Source organism: Tyto alba, unplaced genomic scaffold (assembly GCF_018691265.1).
Source record: "Tyto alba isolate M040663 unplaced genomic scaffold, T.alba_DEE_v4.0 Super-Scaffold_45, whole genome shotgun sequence".
Classification (NCBI taxonomy): Eukaryota; Metazoa; Chordata; class Aves; order Strigiformes; family Tytonidae; genus Tyto; species Tyto alba.
The window spans coordinates 5154368-5173420 of NW_024881321.1; the positions used below are offsets into that span (position 1 = coordinate 5154368).

Sequence of the window (19053 nt, forward strand, 5' to 3'; positions counted from 1 at the left end):
ACAAGGACCATCAGGTCTCTAGTAGGTTTTAGCCCTGCCTGTGGGAAAATCCACGATTTCCTGCCCTGAAGAATTATATCTGAAATTGGAGAAAGCAAATGCACATACAAGAAAATGTTTCAGGGAAAGAGGAGTGAAAGGGTTGTTGGCTGGGTAAAGGTATAGCAGGACCACCTGGAGAGACGGAGGGCTTTCAGCATCATTATATTCACCATGATCTGCAGCTCAAGACTCCTCTGTTGTGACCCCCTGACAGCTAACTACAAGAGAGAAGCCTCGAAATATTTTTTCTTGCCTGATCATAGCTGATGCACAGTTACTGCTACTCTCCTGATCTGTCCTTGTGTTAAATATGGGATTACCTCTCCCACAATGGAAGAGAAAGAAGATGTCCAAGTGTCCTGTGAAGAAGACCACACCCACAGAGTATGTGTTATTAATAAATTCGCAGCCCTACTGTAACTTGTTAGTGATCCCATACACAACTGTTCAGAAAACAGACAAAATTCCTGGTTCTGCTTAGCAACTTAATTCGACTTCTGCTGAAAGCTAATCCGTATGAGGAAGCACAAAGAGCCTGGAAGCTCTGCTCCATCCTGTGGGAGGTGGGAAATCTTCTTTATTCCCCTCATTTACCCACAGCAAACAAACTGGGAAAGGGGAGAGGACAGAGGGAAACTCCCTGTAGCTGTCCTCACCTCTGAATCAAAATAAGATGCTGCCTCCAAGCATGGTATGAAGGATAAAGAAATCCAGTAGCAGCCTGGGCAAGGCAGATGGGCAGAAACAGGGGACTGTTGTAGCCGAGAGGTGTGTTTGGTCCATACGCATCTGTAAAATGGGAGCTGCAAGGAGCAAGGGAGTTAAGCATCTGGTAAAGAAATGGGGCTGAGGAGATGGGATTCATTTGGAAGTAGGAAGAAAAGGTCCAGGATGAATTCTCTCTCCAGAGAACAGACAGATGTAGGGCACCATAGTTGTAGGAAATGTGTTTGAGTGGGCAGCTCCCGTTGTCAAACACTAATAGTCATATGTTGGCATATTCACTGGGGATGGGCAGGAAAAAAAGAAAGCAAACCATCTCTCTCTCTAAATATCCATATGTATCTATATTTGGGGACATTCTCATGAGTTATTGCGAACTGACTCATGATTTCTCTTCTGAGGTTCGTTGTGCTGGAATTATCAGACAGGCAAAGGACAGGAGTGGGAGCTGAGTCCCTCAGGACCAAGTGTCTTTTTGGGATTCATATGGCATGCAGATAGCGCAGCTCCCAAGGCGCAGTTCGCCTGACCCAGCTCATCTCATCCCATGGGTGGATGACAAAGCAGATGTCCGCATCCAAAACTGCAATGTGGACTTCTAACCAGAGAAGTGAGGTGTGTACCTCCAAGGTGTGTTTTATTGCCCAGCGAGGTAGGTGTCTGAAACAGGCTGTCAGAAGTATCTGGTTCTCCCCATTGGCAATGAGGGCAGCAGGAAAGCTCAAGCATAGATGTCTGTGTTGGCTGAAGTTTGGTGAGTTAAATCCCTCTCCCCTCTAATAAAACAGCACAGTATAACAGACAATACTGTCTTGGCTGTGAAGAGATATTTGGGTGAGGGAATGGCCCATGACAGACTAAAGCAAGAAATGTGCCTCTGTTGTAAGGAGAAGCATGGAGTCAATGGATGGAAACAAACAAACAAACAAAACAAAACAACAACAACAACAACAACAAAAACACAAAGAAAAGCTAGAAAGAGTATTGTGAGGTAAATGGAGAAGAACAGAAGGAATGGAAATAATACAAGATAAATGAGACCAGGGAATACACTACCAATTCAGAGCTTGTAGCTGAAGAAAAGATCCTGTGTGATGTGCTAAAAGGGGATGTCAGCTTTTGGAGTGAGGACAGATGTAAGTTGTCAGAAGAGATAGTTTTTGTCTTAAGCAGAATTTATTACCAGAAACCATGAATTAAAACAAAGAAAACAAGCCTAAACCTCTTTTCCAGAGTTTCACTTAGTAGCCATCGCTGAGAGAATATTTGGTAGTCTTGCATAAAATTTTGATCAATATGACTTTAAATCACTTCAGTATTTTGCAAAAAAGTGCCCTGCATATCACCCAGGCTATTGACCAAGGACACTTTGATGTCACCTCTTCTTCACAATTTGGCCCAATGATAAAAGTGTAATTTAAAAATGTGAAAATAGTTTGATTGACAAGGATTTTTTTTCCCCATGAATCTCTGCCTAAAAAGACAGGCTGCTTTAACTCCAGGAGTTCAATTATACAGGCTTTGAAGGAGAAGAAAAATGATAATGAATGCATTTTAGAAACTTCTAAAAAGTTACTTAAAATAGATTTTCCATACATAATGTTGCCATGTGAAACTCAACTGTCTCCTGGTCTTCTGGGGCTGGAAGAGAGTAGTCTGTGTTCATTTGGAAATTCAATAACTAGGCTCCCGTGCCTCTGATGGACTGTATGATACCGTCCCTGGGGATCTTCCACAGACAGGGCTTACACATCAAGTTGTTCATTTTTTCAGGAGGTGGCATGGGAGTCATTTTACTTTAGGTTATCCAGGAAGCTAAAATGCTCTTTCTGAAAGTGTGTCCCAGCTTGCTTCAGTCTTTTTTTGTCTTTTTTTTTTTTTTTTTTCTTCATCTGTTTTTATTAAAAAACCCCAACAACCAAACAACCCTTTTTATTGCATCTGCTTGAAGTAGCTCTAGTAATTATGAAGTAAGGACATTGTACAGTAGAGTGGGAGAAGGTATTTGATAAGTGTGGTGGATTTGTATAGGTGTTCCCTCAAGCCCAGCAGACAAGAAATAGCATGTATAGCCCACTTATAATGACTGGACCAGGTACTTTATGGCATCAAGGAGGCATTCCTGGATGTCTCATTTCAGTATTCAGCCTTCCAGTGAAGTTGCTGAAGTGTGTTTGCTCAAGACCTGCTTTGGGTGTTGTCGCTGTTGTCTGAAATACAGTGGTGTGGGGTGTCACGTTTCTAAAGCAGTTGGTGGCCTTTAGTAGAAAACAGTGTGATACAAGGCTTACTGTTAAAATACTGCTGTAAGTAATTAAAAGATTTCAGTCTCATTTTGTTGTTGTTGTTGTTGTTAAATATAAATTCTTAAAATGCAGAAATTTAAAGAAAGGATTGGCCTGATTTAGTCAGTAAGCCACTGCCCTCTTAAATGGGAAGTGATTCACAGTTGCAAGCCATCTTGGCAGAGTGAAAAACGGAGATGCAATTACCAATTCACAACAGCATTTTGTGTTCAAGGGATAATCAGACCTGTTTTTATCAAGGCTGCGCTGCATTATTAGCCCGCAAAGTTGCTTTTTTTTCCCCCTTCCAGATGATTTTGGAATTGCATATGCTTTTCAATAACTAAGTTGGACTTCTATAATGTTTTGCTCATTATGCCTCCAGATTCTGTTATTTATAGACTTCAGCATGTTCAGACTGCAGCTGCTAAAATACACACAAAAGAAAAAGTTCATTTGTAACCTGTTGAGACTTTGCTCTGAGATGCCAGTGAAGTTTGGGACTTAGCATGAAATATTACCTGGTGACCTTTCAAGGAGCATCGCAAGAGAACACCTGTTTATCTTGAAGACCTTTGTTTTGGTTTGGTTTTTTTGTTTGTTTGTTTTTTCACTGTTGAAATCTTACAGTGTTCTGCTTTCTGAGGGAAATCTGGCCTTTGTGTGTTCCCTGTGTTATCTTCAAGAAGTGCTGGGACAGAAGATTTAAGTAATGCAGCATCTCAATTGAGCAGTTCTTCAAGAAAATGTGTTTTGTGCAAATTGGCTTTGTTAAATTTAGAGGGAAGCTGCAAATATATTGTGATTTTTCTCTAAGTTGTCTTAGTCCTTAGTCAGTATGACCATGATTTACTCATTAACTGTTTTTCGGTGAAAATTGGTGGAAAAGATCTTTTGTAACTATGAAAAAACCCACATATTCAGTGTTCATAGTAAAAAGTGAAATCTGTTAATGCTGCAGCATATGTTTTATGAGTTTATAAGACAACAATGTATTTTTTTAATGGCATAGTCTAGAATGAGCAGAGGTGTTATAATTCATTCATAAGACAAAATATCAGAAGAATTATGTAAGTGTGAACACATAACCAGAGCTCCAATTTAGGCTCTAAGGGTAGGACCCTGCTTATCTTCACTGTCTTGTGCCTAATGAAGCTGTTTTCTTAAGGAAAGTGACAGTTCCTGCAGAATCAATCTTTGCTTTCAAAGGCCTCCTGTAAGAGGGAGACGTGGCAGACAAAACCAGGTAAACAGCATGAGTCTCTGGAGACCCTGGAAAGCAACTGGCCGCTCTTCAGTAGAGCTGCGGAGGGCTGAAGCATAGCTTAGAAGCCTAAGTTAGGGCCCCATCTCAGAAAATAAGACACTTCTTCAAAAATGCTCTGGTACCTCGTGTATTTTTTAAATTGAATTAGTAATTGTCTTTTTGCAAGTTGTTGCAAGAAATTTGTGTTTTCCTTCAACCCCTTTTGAATTTCAGAATTTAAGTGAGGTTTTCTAGGTGTTAATATTCCACCAACCGTGCAAAAATGCCTCTTCTTGAAACACTGCACATGCAGTATTATTAATAAAAGCCATCTTCAGAGTCATATTGGAGATGTTCTTTTTTTCATGTGCTCCAGGTAGGATGGCTACGGCACAAAAGTATCTTGTTAATTGTTGCTACTCCCATCTTTCTTGTTCGTCCCAAGATGGCCAGGAGGAAATGGATAGTGACTGACAGCAAATCCTTGTCTATCTTATCTTTCTTTTTCTTCCTTCCTTACTGGAGTTCCTGTTTGCAGCTGGAGAATTAAAAACACTGGGAAGAACCAGTATAAAACACTTGAGATATTTTAGAAGACAGCTGGAGATAGCTTGGTAAATGACCTGTACTTTGGCATGTCAGGTGGAGTGTGACCATCCTAGTGACCACTGTCCTATGAATTACAGTGAACAGTAGCAAACACTTTGCACATGCCGTTCTTTTAAGAACTGTAAAACTCGCCTGCATCTAACAGTTCACAAGATACCACATTGCTCCTTCCCATCCGCATTGTCTCGGGAACCGGCACCAAAAACATTTAATGTCTCTGTGACTTGTAGTCCCAAGTTTCAAAAGACTGATGGCATCAGTCTTCTCCTTGAAGGATTTAGTGGTCACTAAAATTAGACAAAGAGGTGAAATGACTGAAGGTCACCTAGCAGGTCAGTGTCAGAGTTGGGCAGAAAATCTCCTCCTCACATCCCAGGGCTGGCCGCTGACCCGGGCACTCCACAAAGCCTCGTTACAGTGGTGCATTTAATCAGCTTTGCGCCATGTCGTAATTCATTGTCTGTGGTATTATGGATATCTAAAGGGTAGGATTTTAACTTAGCAATCTGCTGTGTTATTGAATTAGCTTTATGTTGTGTTAATTTCTTTGTCTCATGGCATTCATTGCCTGTGATAATTGATGCACAATATATAACCGACTTCTGTATTCATTTGGGTAACTGCATTTAATTGCCTGGTATAAAATATGCGTGCTAAGTACAATCTGCTATGACTGCTATGACTGAGAAGTGCTCATTGGTATGGACTTGAGTGTGCTTTATCTTCCTGACAACCTGTCTGAGGAAAGTCTAGATGTCTCCCACAATCCACCGTCCAAGGACTGGTACTTGCATTGTGTCTGCAAAAAGAGAGACCACAAAAAGTGTAACATGGAACTGCTTTACAAAGTGTTTGGCATTAAAATTTTGTTAATCAGAAGCTCTCAAATAAGGAAGTTTATATTAATATCCCAGCCCCTCCCAAACCTCAAGGAACAGCAGCTCCCAGAAGACTTCACACATTTTTTCCTCTAAATCAGGGCTATGGCTTTATTTGCTTCTGAAGTTACTCCCCTGGAGTAAAGCTGCTCCCATGCACAAGTGTTTATAAACACAGATTTCTTTTACATATATCTTCAGGTCATTAGTGCCTGGAAGAGTACTAATGAGTTATAAATCAGAAATGCTTTCTAAAGGTGTGATGTCAGTGAAATGTTGTTGATTAATGTCTGCTCAGGATACACAGGATCCCTGCAGAAGCTTACACTTTCTTGCCTCTTTAACCAGTATCATAGTGACTCCTTTTATTTTTAAGAAAGCAGGAATCTTTGCTAGTAGATATATTTCTCATCAAACGCAGCACTTTGCTTTTTTATATGACCTAGTGAGTGGGTTTATTTGTTTCCCTAGCTTGTTTTGTTTCTGGTGTCATGAACGGTAAAATAGTGCAGTGTCTGATCTATACAAAGAAATGCTGAAATTTGCCCAAAGCTGATTTTACTTTCAGCATTAATGAAACCTTCCCCACCCAAATTTTCAGAAGTTTTTAAACAAAGCTAATGTCTGAGTCTAAATCAGGTGTGAAATGCCTGTGAGATTATTTTAGCCATATTATGTTGCTCTGTGTTAATGTAACCAATGAGTTGTCAGTAGAAGGGATGTTCACAATTACTATCTTTCTTTTTAAAAGAGCTAGTTTCTACTGGCTGTGTCCTTCACAATGTAGCATTAGTTCTGCCTACAGCTTGCTGCAAATTATTCAGTGTTCATAGGTGCATTTATGCTTGTTATTCAGCTCTCTTACACTGACAAAATAGCCCACAGCTGTTCTTGGTTAGATAGGACTAGTTCCACTTTAGGCTCCTAAAATGCTCTTTTGTGTTTTTTTTCCCCTGGTTCAGCCTGCACTGCATCCAGGTCCTGGAGATAAAACAGTAGATTTGGTGGCCAGAGAGAAAGCAAAGCTTTCCAAAACCAGCATGGGCTATGAGAGTATGTTTTGAGCAAAGACTTTCATGGCGCATTGGGCAGAGCTGGTGGCATAGTACAACAGGAGTTTCACCAGTTAACCTACTGATTCTGCTTTATTTCATATTCATGGTGTTATGTTCTTCCTCCTCTTCAAGGACTTTACCAAATACTTGTGGGTAATTCATGAAAGCATACCAGAATTTGAAAAATGTGGATAACCTGGTAGAAGGCAAACACTAAAAAAAGTCACCTATTAATTCCCAGTACGCTAAGGTGCATTTGTCTAGTCCAGTGCCTGATTCTTTATGGACAACCTCCCATTTCTGGAAGAGCTGGTACAACTGCAGTGTGGGTTTGGCAGGAAGAGAGTGTAGAGTTCGGCAGCAGATCTTGTGATGTCTCTCAGAGCACACTTCACAAGGCAAGGTAAACCTTCACAAGGTAAAACAGGTGGAGAGGGAGTGGCAGAGAGAGTCTGACACCTGTTTTATACCCCTTATCCCAATAATCCATACCTGTCTGAGATGCCTTTGCCCCAAAACCATGGGGCAGCACATCCTTTTTCCCCACTAGTCAGGGTGATACATTATGGGGACAAGCAACTGGCCCACAGCAAGGTATGAAGAGGCATTTCATTGCTACTGGTTTTCAGATGCACCTTTCCACATCAAGGCGACAAGGCTGCCAGTCATGGGAAGAAGAGAACCACTCTCATCTGGGCTATTCAGCATATATTTGTAAATCAGGATTGATCTGGGAGTGATTCATAGAGCAAGGAGGGCTGTACCGTGTGAGAAATAACTTATTGACAAGGAATAATTCAGCCAGCTCTAACCTTGAAATAGATGTTTGTGGTCAGAAGTTTATAGCCTGAGTGGAAAGAGCTAAGTACAAGTTTAAGGAGCTGAACAGGAGACACCCAGTTTTTAAAAACTTGACATAAATCTCAAATGGCTTGTTTTATGTTAGTCACATTCCCTGCAGAGGACTTTCATTCAATGTTTGTTTGGTGTTTATAGATGTTATTTTAAACCTAATTTTACCATAAAATTATTTTATGTTATGTATAATGAATAGTGGAGATCAAATAAGAATTGGAATTGCAAATTCAAATATTAAGAGTTGATAAATATTGACTTTTAAATAGACCCACTCTAGATTTGAACAAAATGCTTTTTAAACTAGTATACTGGCTATTTGAAAATCACAACATACTAAAAAATGTACAACACTGTCTGATCCTGACTCTTTCTTCACTTTTAAAGCTATTGATGTGGTCGTGTTCCTATTAAGTAATCTATACAGTGTCAGGCAACTATAATATAAAACTTTCTGCCTCGTAATTTATGCACATCACATGAAAAAAAGAAAAGCGTAGCTACTGGTCAGCCAAAAAAATAACGCATCCCCTTTTGCCCACAGTCACATGTAACTAATGCACAAAGGCTAACAGGGGCATATATCTGTGATCATCCTCACCCCAGCGTTTTCTCCCTCTGCCGTGAGTGCTGGGAGCTCACAGCCTCCGGTCACACCTCCTACCCGTTCACTCATTTAGCCTCCTTTCCAACCAGCGATGTGCTGACGTGGTGAGCTTCCCAAACAACAAAAACAGCAGCAAGAAGTTACCCTTATATAAAATCCATGGTCTGACTGATACCTGATGAAAGCAATGTGGTTTGGCCAGAAGCAGATACTCCACCTTTGCTTCAAGCTAACTAACCTTTGTGAACCAAAGATATGGTGGTAGTTAAGGAGCAGGCATCATCCTCAGCTTTGTTAGGTTTTCTCACTTTTCCATGTCTCTGCAGGCTCCATTCTGTAAGTCATTGCAGAGTATTTTTTTTTCCCTTTTAATCTCAGAACAGGAGACTATTTCCTTGTAACTTGTAACATCAGTTAATTGTTAACAGTTTTTAAAAAAAAAAAAAATCATATTCATCCCTTAATATGTTCTTTCAGCTGATGCCTTCCTGCTGAGGAGGCTGTGTAGCTACTGATAAGACCTAATTTGTGAAGGGCTTTTCAGCGGTCTGACAGGTTCATACATGGCACTGTTTGTTCAGCAGGCAAGGACGAGCGTTCACTGAAACGCCTCTACAGCGGCCGCTAAACGTGTGCAGGGCGGCTGGGGCTGGTGATCCAGAGGGAGTGGGCAGGAGCTTCGAGTGGATTCCCAAAGCGGTCTGTTGTTTTGCAACTATGCTCTGACTGCGGCACTTGATAGCTGATTTCGTCTTTTCTCTTTCAGAGCCTAATGAGCTGTGTGTGGGCCCTGCGTTTGGTGATATCCCATCTCAAGATGCTGCTAATACAGTAGTTAATTATTCCTAGCTGAAGAAGTCTAACAGGAGCAAAAGGAACTGGGGAAAGGCAATGGCTGCCGGTAAATATCTCAGATCTGCAAAGGTCATAAGAAAATAGCTGAAAAGAGCTGATTTCAGCTGTGACTGGGGAGCAGCAAAGCAAAAATGTGTGATCACACATTATGTTTGGGGGTTCAGTATCAGAAAGATACCATCCCTTAGCTATTCAACCCACTCTTTCTTTCCCAACCCAGGAAATCCATGCCAGGGCTCAGTCTATTTTGACCATATTCATGATATTTCTCTTTTGTTTCTAGAACAAAACTTGGTATTTCCCATAGTGCATTGATTTGGTTTGACCTCTTTTTAGTTAGGGGCTAATGTATTCTTAAATCTTTCACCAAAAAAAAAATTGCACCTTATGTAAAACAGTTATTTCCTTGAGGTGTGTTTGTTTCTCACAGCTTTCTGACAAGCTGCCACAGATTATATATAATTAAATTATATCAGAGGATTTCAGGACAATTCATTCAGGGAGGGAGGGGCCTCAGAAGGTCTCCAGTCCAATCTCCTGCTCAAAGCAAGACCAGCCATAGAGTCACACCAGATTCTCAGGGCTTTATCAAGTTGAGTCTTGAAAGCTGCCAAGGGTGGCGACTGCACAGCCTGTTCTACTGCCTGGCTGTCCTCAGGATGAAGGTATAACCAGCCTGAATCACTCTTGTTTCATTTTATGTCTGTTGAATGTTTCCAATGTCTTTATGTTTTGATATACAATACCAAGCACTATTATCAAAGGTCTAAGAAGTGAATCATAATTAAGGAACAAAACAAACCCAAACCAAGCAGTGGTTGTCATATCTCATTTTCACTGAAGGTTTTGGTTAAAAATCCTGGTGCATTGACTTTTCTACTTACAGTGTGTTTCTTTTCTTGCAGCAGCTGATGGTTTGGGAAGTATAGCTATAGATACCACACAACTTAACATGTCAGTCACTGATCCAACGGCTTGGGCTACAGCTATGAATAACCTGGGAATGGTTCCAGTAGGACTAGCTGGACAGCAGCTTGTGACAGGTAAGGTTTTTCTTTTTTAAAGAGATCACTTGTACTGTCATTCTTTGTATCTTTTTAAAAATATATGGAATGATTTTAGAGGATATTATGCTTTTATATTCTGAAAACATCACCTATGGTTAATATTGCATGCTGTGTATTTTTGTCTTCTTGTAGTAGGTATATAATCCATATTATATTATATTTTAGCCTTGTGGAAGAGCCAAAACTATTTGGGGAAATTAAACAACTACATCATTAATCCTTATTCTGGGTCAAGACCCTGAGGCAGGTCACATAAGAGAAACATTTGTTTCTGTTTCTCTGTTCAAGCAGGATGTCTTGAGGTCCGGCCAAAGCATACCCTGGGCTCGGAACTCTTGACCAAAGAAAGATTTTGAAGTTATGTTAATTGGGCAGAAAATCATAAAGCCTGTTCAATTCACATGCTCAGTTGATATTAGTGAAGTGAAACTTTCCTATCAGGTGTGTGCTTATTTACTTTCTGCCTGACTCCATAAATTGAATTTCAAGAGTTTGTTCTTGTTTGATTTTGTCATTTCACTTCCCAAACGTAGTTTGAGAGAGTGTTGCAGGGGATCACTTATTCTAGCAACAATAAAATAATATTTTGAAACCAGCAATGTTTCACAGACAAACCTGGACATACCAAATTTCATTATCAACAGCAGAGGCCCAATTAGTTGGGATTAATAAAACTTCATTGCTCCTGTGAGGTAGAGAAAAATTATTTTTATATGGGTGGGTGCCCTATAGACACAATCCACATGCCAGACATATGACAAATCCCCTCTGAAAGCTGCACTGCCACTTCAGTTTAAGAACAGCTGTGTAACATCTGGATCAGAGGAGCATCCTGTCACATCTGCATTGTCCAAGTAGGCATGGATGCAGTGAGCCAGGTCATGATGCAAATCACTCTGCCTGCCTCATCAGTGATGTGTGATACTTAATTTTGGCCAAATATGTCCCCTTCTGAGACTGGGAACCGAGTGGAGCTGTGCCAATTCACAGCTGATGGTCTGGCTCTGAATTACCTGTTTCACAGGCGGGTAAACTAAGCTGCAAGAAAGCTGATTTATAATGAATCAGACTCAAGCAGAGAGTTTAGCTGGTGGAGGCTGTGAACTCAGTCCTGGTGTCTGGATTTAGCTCCATGCTCCCGATTAAAAGAAACAAGCAAAACCTTTGGCTCCTTGGGAGCCAGTTCTCTTCGGTGTTTTTATCAATGACCTGGATGCAGGAATTGAGTCCGCATTAAGTTTGCTGATGATACCAACCTAGGAGAAGCCGTTGATTCCCTTGAGGATTGAGAGGCCCAGTACAGAGATTTAGATAGATTAGAACGCTGGGCAATCACCAACTGTATGATTTTTAACCAGGACAAATACTGGATTCTGCACCTGAGCCAGTGTAATCCTCCATGTACATGTGGACTGGGGGAAAAGAGACTGGAGTGCCGTCCTGCACAAAGGGATCTGGGGGTTTTGGTTGATGGGAAGCTCACTATGAGTCAACAATGTGTCGTGGCAGCCAAAAGGGCCAACCTGGGGTGCATTAAGTGCAGTGTAGCTAACTGGTCAAAAGAAGTGATTGTCCCACTTTACTCAGCATTGGTGCGGCCTCACTTTGATTGCTGTGTACAGTTTGGGGCTCCACAATATAAGAAGGATATAAAAATATTAGAGTGTGTCCAAAAGGAGATGACAAAGATGGTGAGAGGACTAGAGGGTAAGGCTGAAGGGGAGCAGCTGAGGATACTAGGTTTGTTCAGCTTAGAGAAGAGAATGCTGAGAGGAGACCTCATTGCTGTCTCAACTTCCTCATGAGTGGGAGCAGAAAGGGTGATGCTAATCTCTTCTCCATGGTGTCCAGTTATAGGATGCAAGGGGATGGCTTAAAGTGCCACCAGGGAATGTTCAGATTGGTTATTAGGAAAAAGTCCTTTGCTGTGAGGGTCGTCAAGCACTGGAACAAGTTCCTTACGGAAATGGTCATGGCCCCAGGACTGTTGGTGTTCAAGAAGCGTTTGGGCAATGCTCTTTGATATATGGTTTCACTCGTCCTGTGTGGAGTCAGAAGTTGAACTCAATGATTGTCGTGGGTCCCTTCTACCTCAGGACGTTTTATGATTCTATGTGCTGGTGGGGAAACAACTTTTTCCATTTTCTGGCTTGGCTTTGCCTGCAGGTGCTGTGCTCAACTTGAATGTGGTTACCTCTAAACCTGAAAATAGCCACATGTCAAAATCATCTTCTGCTGCTTTCATTTATAAGCATCTCAGTGCATATCCTGTGGAGGTTTTCCCACCTTTTTTTCTTCCTCTCTTTCTCTGTCTCTCTGGTTTCTGTGTAAATTGTGTTCTCAGGTGTACTACGCAATCCCTACACGGCAGCCTCATCTCACATGCAATGCTTTTCCTCAAAAGGGAGGAAAAATTAAATTTATTAGTTTTTTCCTGCCTTGATGTCAACCAGGAAAGCAGTAAATAGTTTAGATTAATTGTGGAAAGAGTGTGATGTTTCCTCGGTATCTTTACATAACCTGCAGCAATCTGAAATTTGGTGTATGGTACTCATCTATATTCTGACATATCTCTTAGTTCTCTGATCTTTCAGTTTCCAAAGGATTTATCCATTCACAACTGTTTCTTCCCCAAACCAACTGGTTCCTAATTCCTGAACTGCATGGCTTTTTTGTTCCCTTAGGTATGGAGCCCATATGATCTACTAAGTCTTTTTAAAGGTTTTTGATGTGTTTTTTTCCCCAACTGTTGTTAACTTTGCTGCTGTGTAACATGCTGGGATGCCTGTCTTGTAACAGAGTTATGGTCCCCACTTTGCAATCTGTTAAGCTCTTGCCTAGCCTGAGAGTTTGTTAAAATGACAACTAAAGCTTCTTCAACATCTGGCCAATACTCCTCTCACAGCCTGGGATGGAGGTCTGGCCAATACTCTTCTCACAGCCTGGGACGTAGGCTCTGGTCTTGGTAACTAATCAATTTTAAGCAGTGCTAACCTTATAATACCAGTTTAGATGATATCTGCACTCTATTTAATTCCTCATCTCCCAGAGCTGTAAAATTGGATTTTTGATCTGGGCAAATGTCAGAGCCTTTCATTTGTAAAGATGGATTCTTGTTAATAGTTGTATAACATCTCTTCTGTTTCTACATATATTTTGCTTACAATTATTGTTATTAAGAAAGCTTACCTTTTTCCATAATATTTGGCTACTGCTTTACATATACACTAATATATGCATTTATACGTTATATATACATAATTTATACAATAAACTGTAGTTTAATAATGCATTAGTTAAAGTGTTAAAGATTGATGTGGAATAGCTATGGCTGGAAATTATTTTCATTCTAAACTTTCTATTTCAGCAGGTTATAATTTTTTTCCAAAAAAAATGGCCTTTTGGACTGAATTTTCTCACAGTTGGTCTCACCCCAGAGGAAAAAAAATTCTGGAAAGGTTGGAGAAAATCTGCTAAACTGCTGTTGAATTATCCAGGATTTAAAATTGCTGTTTTCTATGTTTTGAGAGTGAGAGAAATGGTCAGGTGAAAAGGGTTTGTACTCCACCTTTTTGAGATCTAAATCCTCTTTGGGCACTCAGCAGCTCTGATTCAAGCACATCTTTAGAGTACATTCAAGTCTGCTGTTTTGTTTCATTTTAGGACCAGCAGAAAAGCTCAGTGAACTCAGGCCAACTGAGATTGGTTTATTTTGCTTTTGCACTGGACTTTTTAAAGGCAGTTTTGGCATGGCTGAATTTAGTGTTCTTATGCTTTCATTTGTTTCAGCAAATGACATCAGGTCACCTGTTTTCTAGAGGAAGACATCCTGCCAGGAGAATGATTTACTTCTGTAGTTCAGTTTGATTCTCCTTTCACTAATGAACCCTGAAAAACCTGAAGCAATTTTGAGATGCTTTCCTCCAGAATGACTTGGATGACTTGTTAGTCAAAAATGGTGTATGTTGAAAGGTTCCCCGGTACAAATGAGCATGCAGAGTGGTACATAAGCGGGAATTCTTTTAGACTTACTTAAGCTTATGCCATGTGCCACATATTTGTGCTCTTACAGAGAAAAATAACAAAACACAAGGGCAGACATCCAAGATGAAAGTTATAGATCTACCTAGAAGTCAAGGGTATGCCTGAAAACTGATGCCTTCTGATTATTTTCAGGATGTTTATTAAGGTACACTTTTTCATGTGACTCCAGCCAACATGCTTCAGCCTCGAGATACTAACATTTTCAGTGGCCTCCAGTCTTGTTTTTGCTTAAGTTAGGCTTTGACCACTTGTACAAAATCCTAGTGAAATCAGAAACTAGGAAGCTTTGAAGCCTAACACCTTGCTTACCAAAAAGTATAGAAAAAACACACCAGTTTTGTGGCCTCAGGCATGTATTTTTAAGACACTGGAGGTTGTGAAATATTAGACACTGACATCAACCTCTCTGTTTTTCCATTTGTCTTTGCTTTCCCCACACACTTGTCTTTTGACCTGATTTCAGTGGAACATAGGAGCTGTCAGTTCCAATCAGGTCACCTCGCTCAGGATTGTGCTTTTGACAGTGTTGAGTACCAGACACTTCACAGGGAAAGATGTACAAGGCAAATGAGTGCTGAAGTGCTTCTCCCCCTGATGGGCTCTCCTCTTGATCATTAATATATAGAACAGGGTTCCCCAAACTAGAGGTTATATTTCCAATCAAGTCATAACTCAGCAAAACTTCACTTTTAGAAACATTACCTGTGACAAAAAGTAGTTGCAATACTGAAACTGCAACCCCAGACTTACTTTTTGATAACAGAAAAATTGGGGAAATTTTGATCTAGAGACGCCTAAATCCCAAGACAGGAGGTTGAATATCCTTCCCAGAATTTTGTTAGCTCAAGACCTCTAAGTCTTTGGAGGTGTAATATTCAGACTCTCTCTTTCTTCAGAATTAAGATTGCAACCAAAGGCAATTACTATATTCAGATTCCAATTAGTCTCAAGCATTTTTCCATGTGATGGGCACACCAGGGGGAGGACTAATATGATGACTTTCCCTTCTCCTACTCTCTCCAGTATCTCAAGAGTTCACTGATTCCTATGCAGAAGAGGACACCTAAGGATTATTTGAGAAAAATCAAGGGTGGGCTGAGACTTAAGAATTCCCTCACCAGTCTGCCTTGGCTATGGAAAAGTCCTTTAAGCTTCAGTGTCTTTCTAACATAAAATAGATGAGGCATGCTTTATGAGTTATTATCGACTGCAGATCATCATATGCTGACTAAATTGTAAATGTATCCCTCATTGTTCTGGTTGTGTACTATTTTTGTAATGTTAATGAAGAAAAATCAAATAAGGTAGGAAATCAAGGTATATTTGATTATATTCAGCAGTTCCCCAAAGACTGTACATTAAGCAGTGCCGAAGACTTTAAGAAGTCAGCTGGCCAGAAAACTCTGCCAACTCGTGTATGTATACTTCTTCTGTGGCCTCTCCATTACTGGAGTCTTGGAGCCACTGATAGCCATCTGGCAGTCTCATTTTGTTTTACCCGTGCTATCCCATTACCTATTAAAGCTTCCTTTTTTCTACACTTCATTGCTTAGCCACTGAACCAATGTGCCAATGAGCACATTACTTGAATCGTGCAAGACATGCCTAACAAAACACAGCTTCCTTTTCTGTAATTAATACTGAGCTCCTGTTAATTGATTACAGGGTCTATCCACAAAAGTTTTAAAGTGAGTCATTTGTATTACGTCCTGGAGATGGTAACTTTTTTTAGAAAAAAAATGCTTGAGCATCTGTAATTTGTGACTAAAGTTTAGCAATCTCCAGATGTAAGCTTTGAAGTGCAGAGGCAGCTGGTAAAGGCGCTTCACGCACTTTCGTTCCCCTGTCCCTGTAAGCTGCAGACCACAAATAGCTGCTGGAAAAGTTCAGCTGTCGGGTGGCATGGTACTGTACAGTGTGTTTAGCCTGGTTCTGAGCACTGCACTGGCTTGACATCTGGCAGTAAAAGAAGATATAAAAACTCTTAATAAAATCTGAAAAATACTGTGTAGGTTTTGCAAACCTCTTGAGGTTACAAAGTATCTTTGGAAGGCATTCTTTTGGCTACTATGGCTTCCCAACCTGTTTTATGCATTGTGTTTCGTTAACAAGCCAGCCTATGGAACTAGAGAAATGTAGTAAGGCATACTGTGAAGAAAATCATATAATTTTCCTGATTTTATTCTAGTTCCTTCCTGCTTTATTATTATAGTCTTCACTACAGAAACGCTGCATTTTAGAAGAGAAGATTTGCCATTTAAATTATCTGAATGACCAATCAGAATAATTAAAGAGATGTGAAACATACTCTAGGATTAGATTAGAGTCGAGCTTGTACCCAGATAAAACTATGTGATTTTATTATCAAGACACAGGAGAGCAGCACGAGTGAAAGAGAACAGGTACTGTGGGAATCCCAATATGTAGAGCCACTGGGAGCATCTCTAAAGAAGTATTATATATTAGTGTAACAAGTAGGTTTTTTCATTGACCTGAAAAGCGCCTGCAGAGTTAATCACACTTTCTATCATGTGAGTGTTACTCAAGGAGACTTCACACCAGGGGACATTAAAGTGCTAGGAACAAACACAGTCAGGTTACAACAGAAAAAGGAGAGAGAGATTCGATGGCCAGAGGAAATGTGGCAGAAACTCTAAGTGCCTTTGACACACTATGCAGGGTTAAGTGTGCCTCTTAGGTCATTCAAGTGCCTCCTCTATATTAGACCTTAATTGAGGCCAAGGATGAAGATAATGATTAAAATTTGTTCAGCGTTTAAAGATAAATAGTGCTTTTTAACATAGTATGAGGGCCTGCATGTCCCAAATAAACAAGACTCAGAGGTGAGCAAGGGTACATAAAAGGAATTGCTAAGTACAAAGCTTCTGTTGTATGTGGAGTGAAGAGTTTTTCAGGAATATGGCATCTCTTTGTTGTGATACTTTTGTCCAGGCCAGTTAACAGTTTAGGAAAACACACTGATTACTGTTTGGCATAACTCTTCTTAACTGTCTCAAAATACTGGAATAAATTTATTATGCAAGCCATATTGTTTAGATGTTTTGGCATTTTGGTTTGTTTTTTTTGTTTTGTTTTTTAATTCCTGGATGTTGGTAATTATAACACCAAAAATCTGTTTGTCATGTTTTTATTTGAAGTTACAGTAAAGTAACATAAGGAAATATTTTATTTTTGCTAAAGTTTTCCCCATCTTTTATCTCACTTTGGAAAGTCTCCATTCCTGCTATTTTCCATGTGTTTGTTTATTGTAGACAAGAAAGCCCGTGAGTAATTATGAGCATCGCACTGCATAAAGTAAGCCAAGAGGCTGTTGGGAACCATTTGCTCCTGACTGTTCATTTCTGCTGAAGCAGAGCTTATCTGCAGCACTTCCCCTTCACACATCACTCCTCATCCAAGGATCCCAGGTTCCTTGGCCAACATGGGGAATCCAGTGTAACCTCTATGTAAAATACAGCTTTCTGATGAGAAGATTGAGTTATTGTGGATAGAAAACAACAGAGAGAACAAACTGATCATTTTAACTAATCAAAGACAAGGTATGAATACCAGGTTATGTATTTTCCTGGGAAAAAAAAGGCTTCTTAATGGCAGACTGTTTGAAGGCAACCTGCTGAGCACAGTCATGGTGTCTAGGTGGCAAGGGTGAAGGCGATGCTACCTGGAAGCCCTTAACTCAAAGTTGTTTGCAGGTTGTGTAGGTGGTCTGTGGGAGATGGGCACATCAGTCCCAAGAGGCCTGTTAACTCTGTCCATGCAGAGTGCTCTCAGGAGATGGAAGTGATCAGGATGGCACAGATGGCATGGCCTGGGGCAGTCGCAGAGCAAGATTTCCTTGGGAAGGGAAGACTTGAATATGAATGAATCCCCAGGCAGCCACCCCAAATCAAGGGCTATAAAATCTTTTGTTCTTCCCTAGTCAGGCTCTCTCCTTGCCTGCATGACTAGGTTGATGCTTAGAGCTTGGCCTCTGGAGAGTAAGCAAGAGAAGCTTGCTTTCTACATTTTACATCGGGATGAAGGACATAAGCATGGTTGTATTTCCTTTCTGCCACCTGTCCTTCAAATGCCCTTTGTTTATTGCATGAGAATCAGGTCTCACAAAGTGCATAAAGACGGACATCCAGTTCTCTGCAGGAGTCTGTCTGTGAAATATCAGCAGAGGCAATCAATGTGGAAAAATGTCCTTTGATGGTCTGCATTGAAGAAGGAAGCTGAGCTTCAGCAAGACTAATCCCTAGGCATGTGAGGGAGTTTGTAACATAATACTTTACTAATGTTGACTTCGCTCAGATAAACAGTGGATTTACCACACCTTCCTCTGCTCTGTTGGTGACAAATGATGTGCATGACATCACCAGCTCTGAGTAATGTCTCTGTAATGGGAAGCAGCTGGTCACTGGAGTAGTTCTGTTAGTGGATGTAGAGGTGAAAGATAATTAAACTTAATGCATACAATATGCTCTAATACTCTGCAGCATGTATTTAGATTGTGTTCTGCCCAGATACTGAAGACATTCTGTTACTGTGGCTTCAGAAATTTAATAGATCTGTTCATGTAACAAGGACAACTTTATCTGCCTTTCCTGTGTGTGCACATTTCTCATTCAGTTGTTTGTTGTTTTTTTTCGTAAAAAAATGGTTCTTTTGACCCTAGCTGATTTTCCTTTATAAATAATCTCCTCCTCCTGACCACAATGCCTACATTATTTAGTAATTATTTGTTATTTCTATAAAGGAAAGTCTTAAAAATAGAGAGCTCCACT

The 19053-nt window shown here is 40.3% G+C and overlaps 1 protein-coding gene across 8 annotated transcripts in view; it reads left to right on the forward strand.

Annotated features, from left to right (window-relative positions):
• The window catches only part of ENOX1 (ecto-NOX disulfide-thiol exchanger 1), a 373111-nt gene that overhangs the window by 222114 nt on the left and 131944 nt on the right, over positions 1 to 19053 (forward strand). For all 8 annotated transcript variants that reach the window (XM_042806116.1, XM_042806120.1, XM_042806117.1 and 5 more), the window contains 2 exons: positions 9067 to 9201; positions 10061 to 10198. In XM_042806116.1, coding sequence (XP_042662050.1) covers positions 9192 to 9201; positions 10061 to 10198 — 148 coding nt within the window. In that variant the 5' untranslated portion in view covers positions 9067 to 9191. The remainder of the gene's footprint in view (positions 1 to 9066; positions 9202 to 10060; positions 10199 to 19053) is intronic.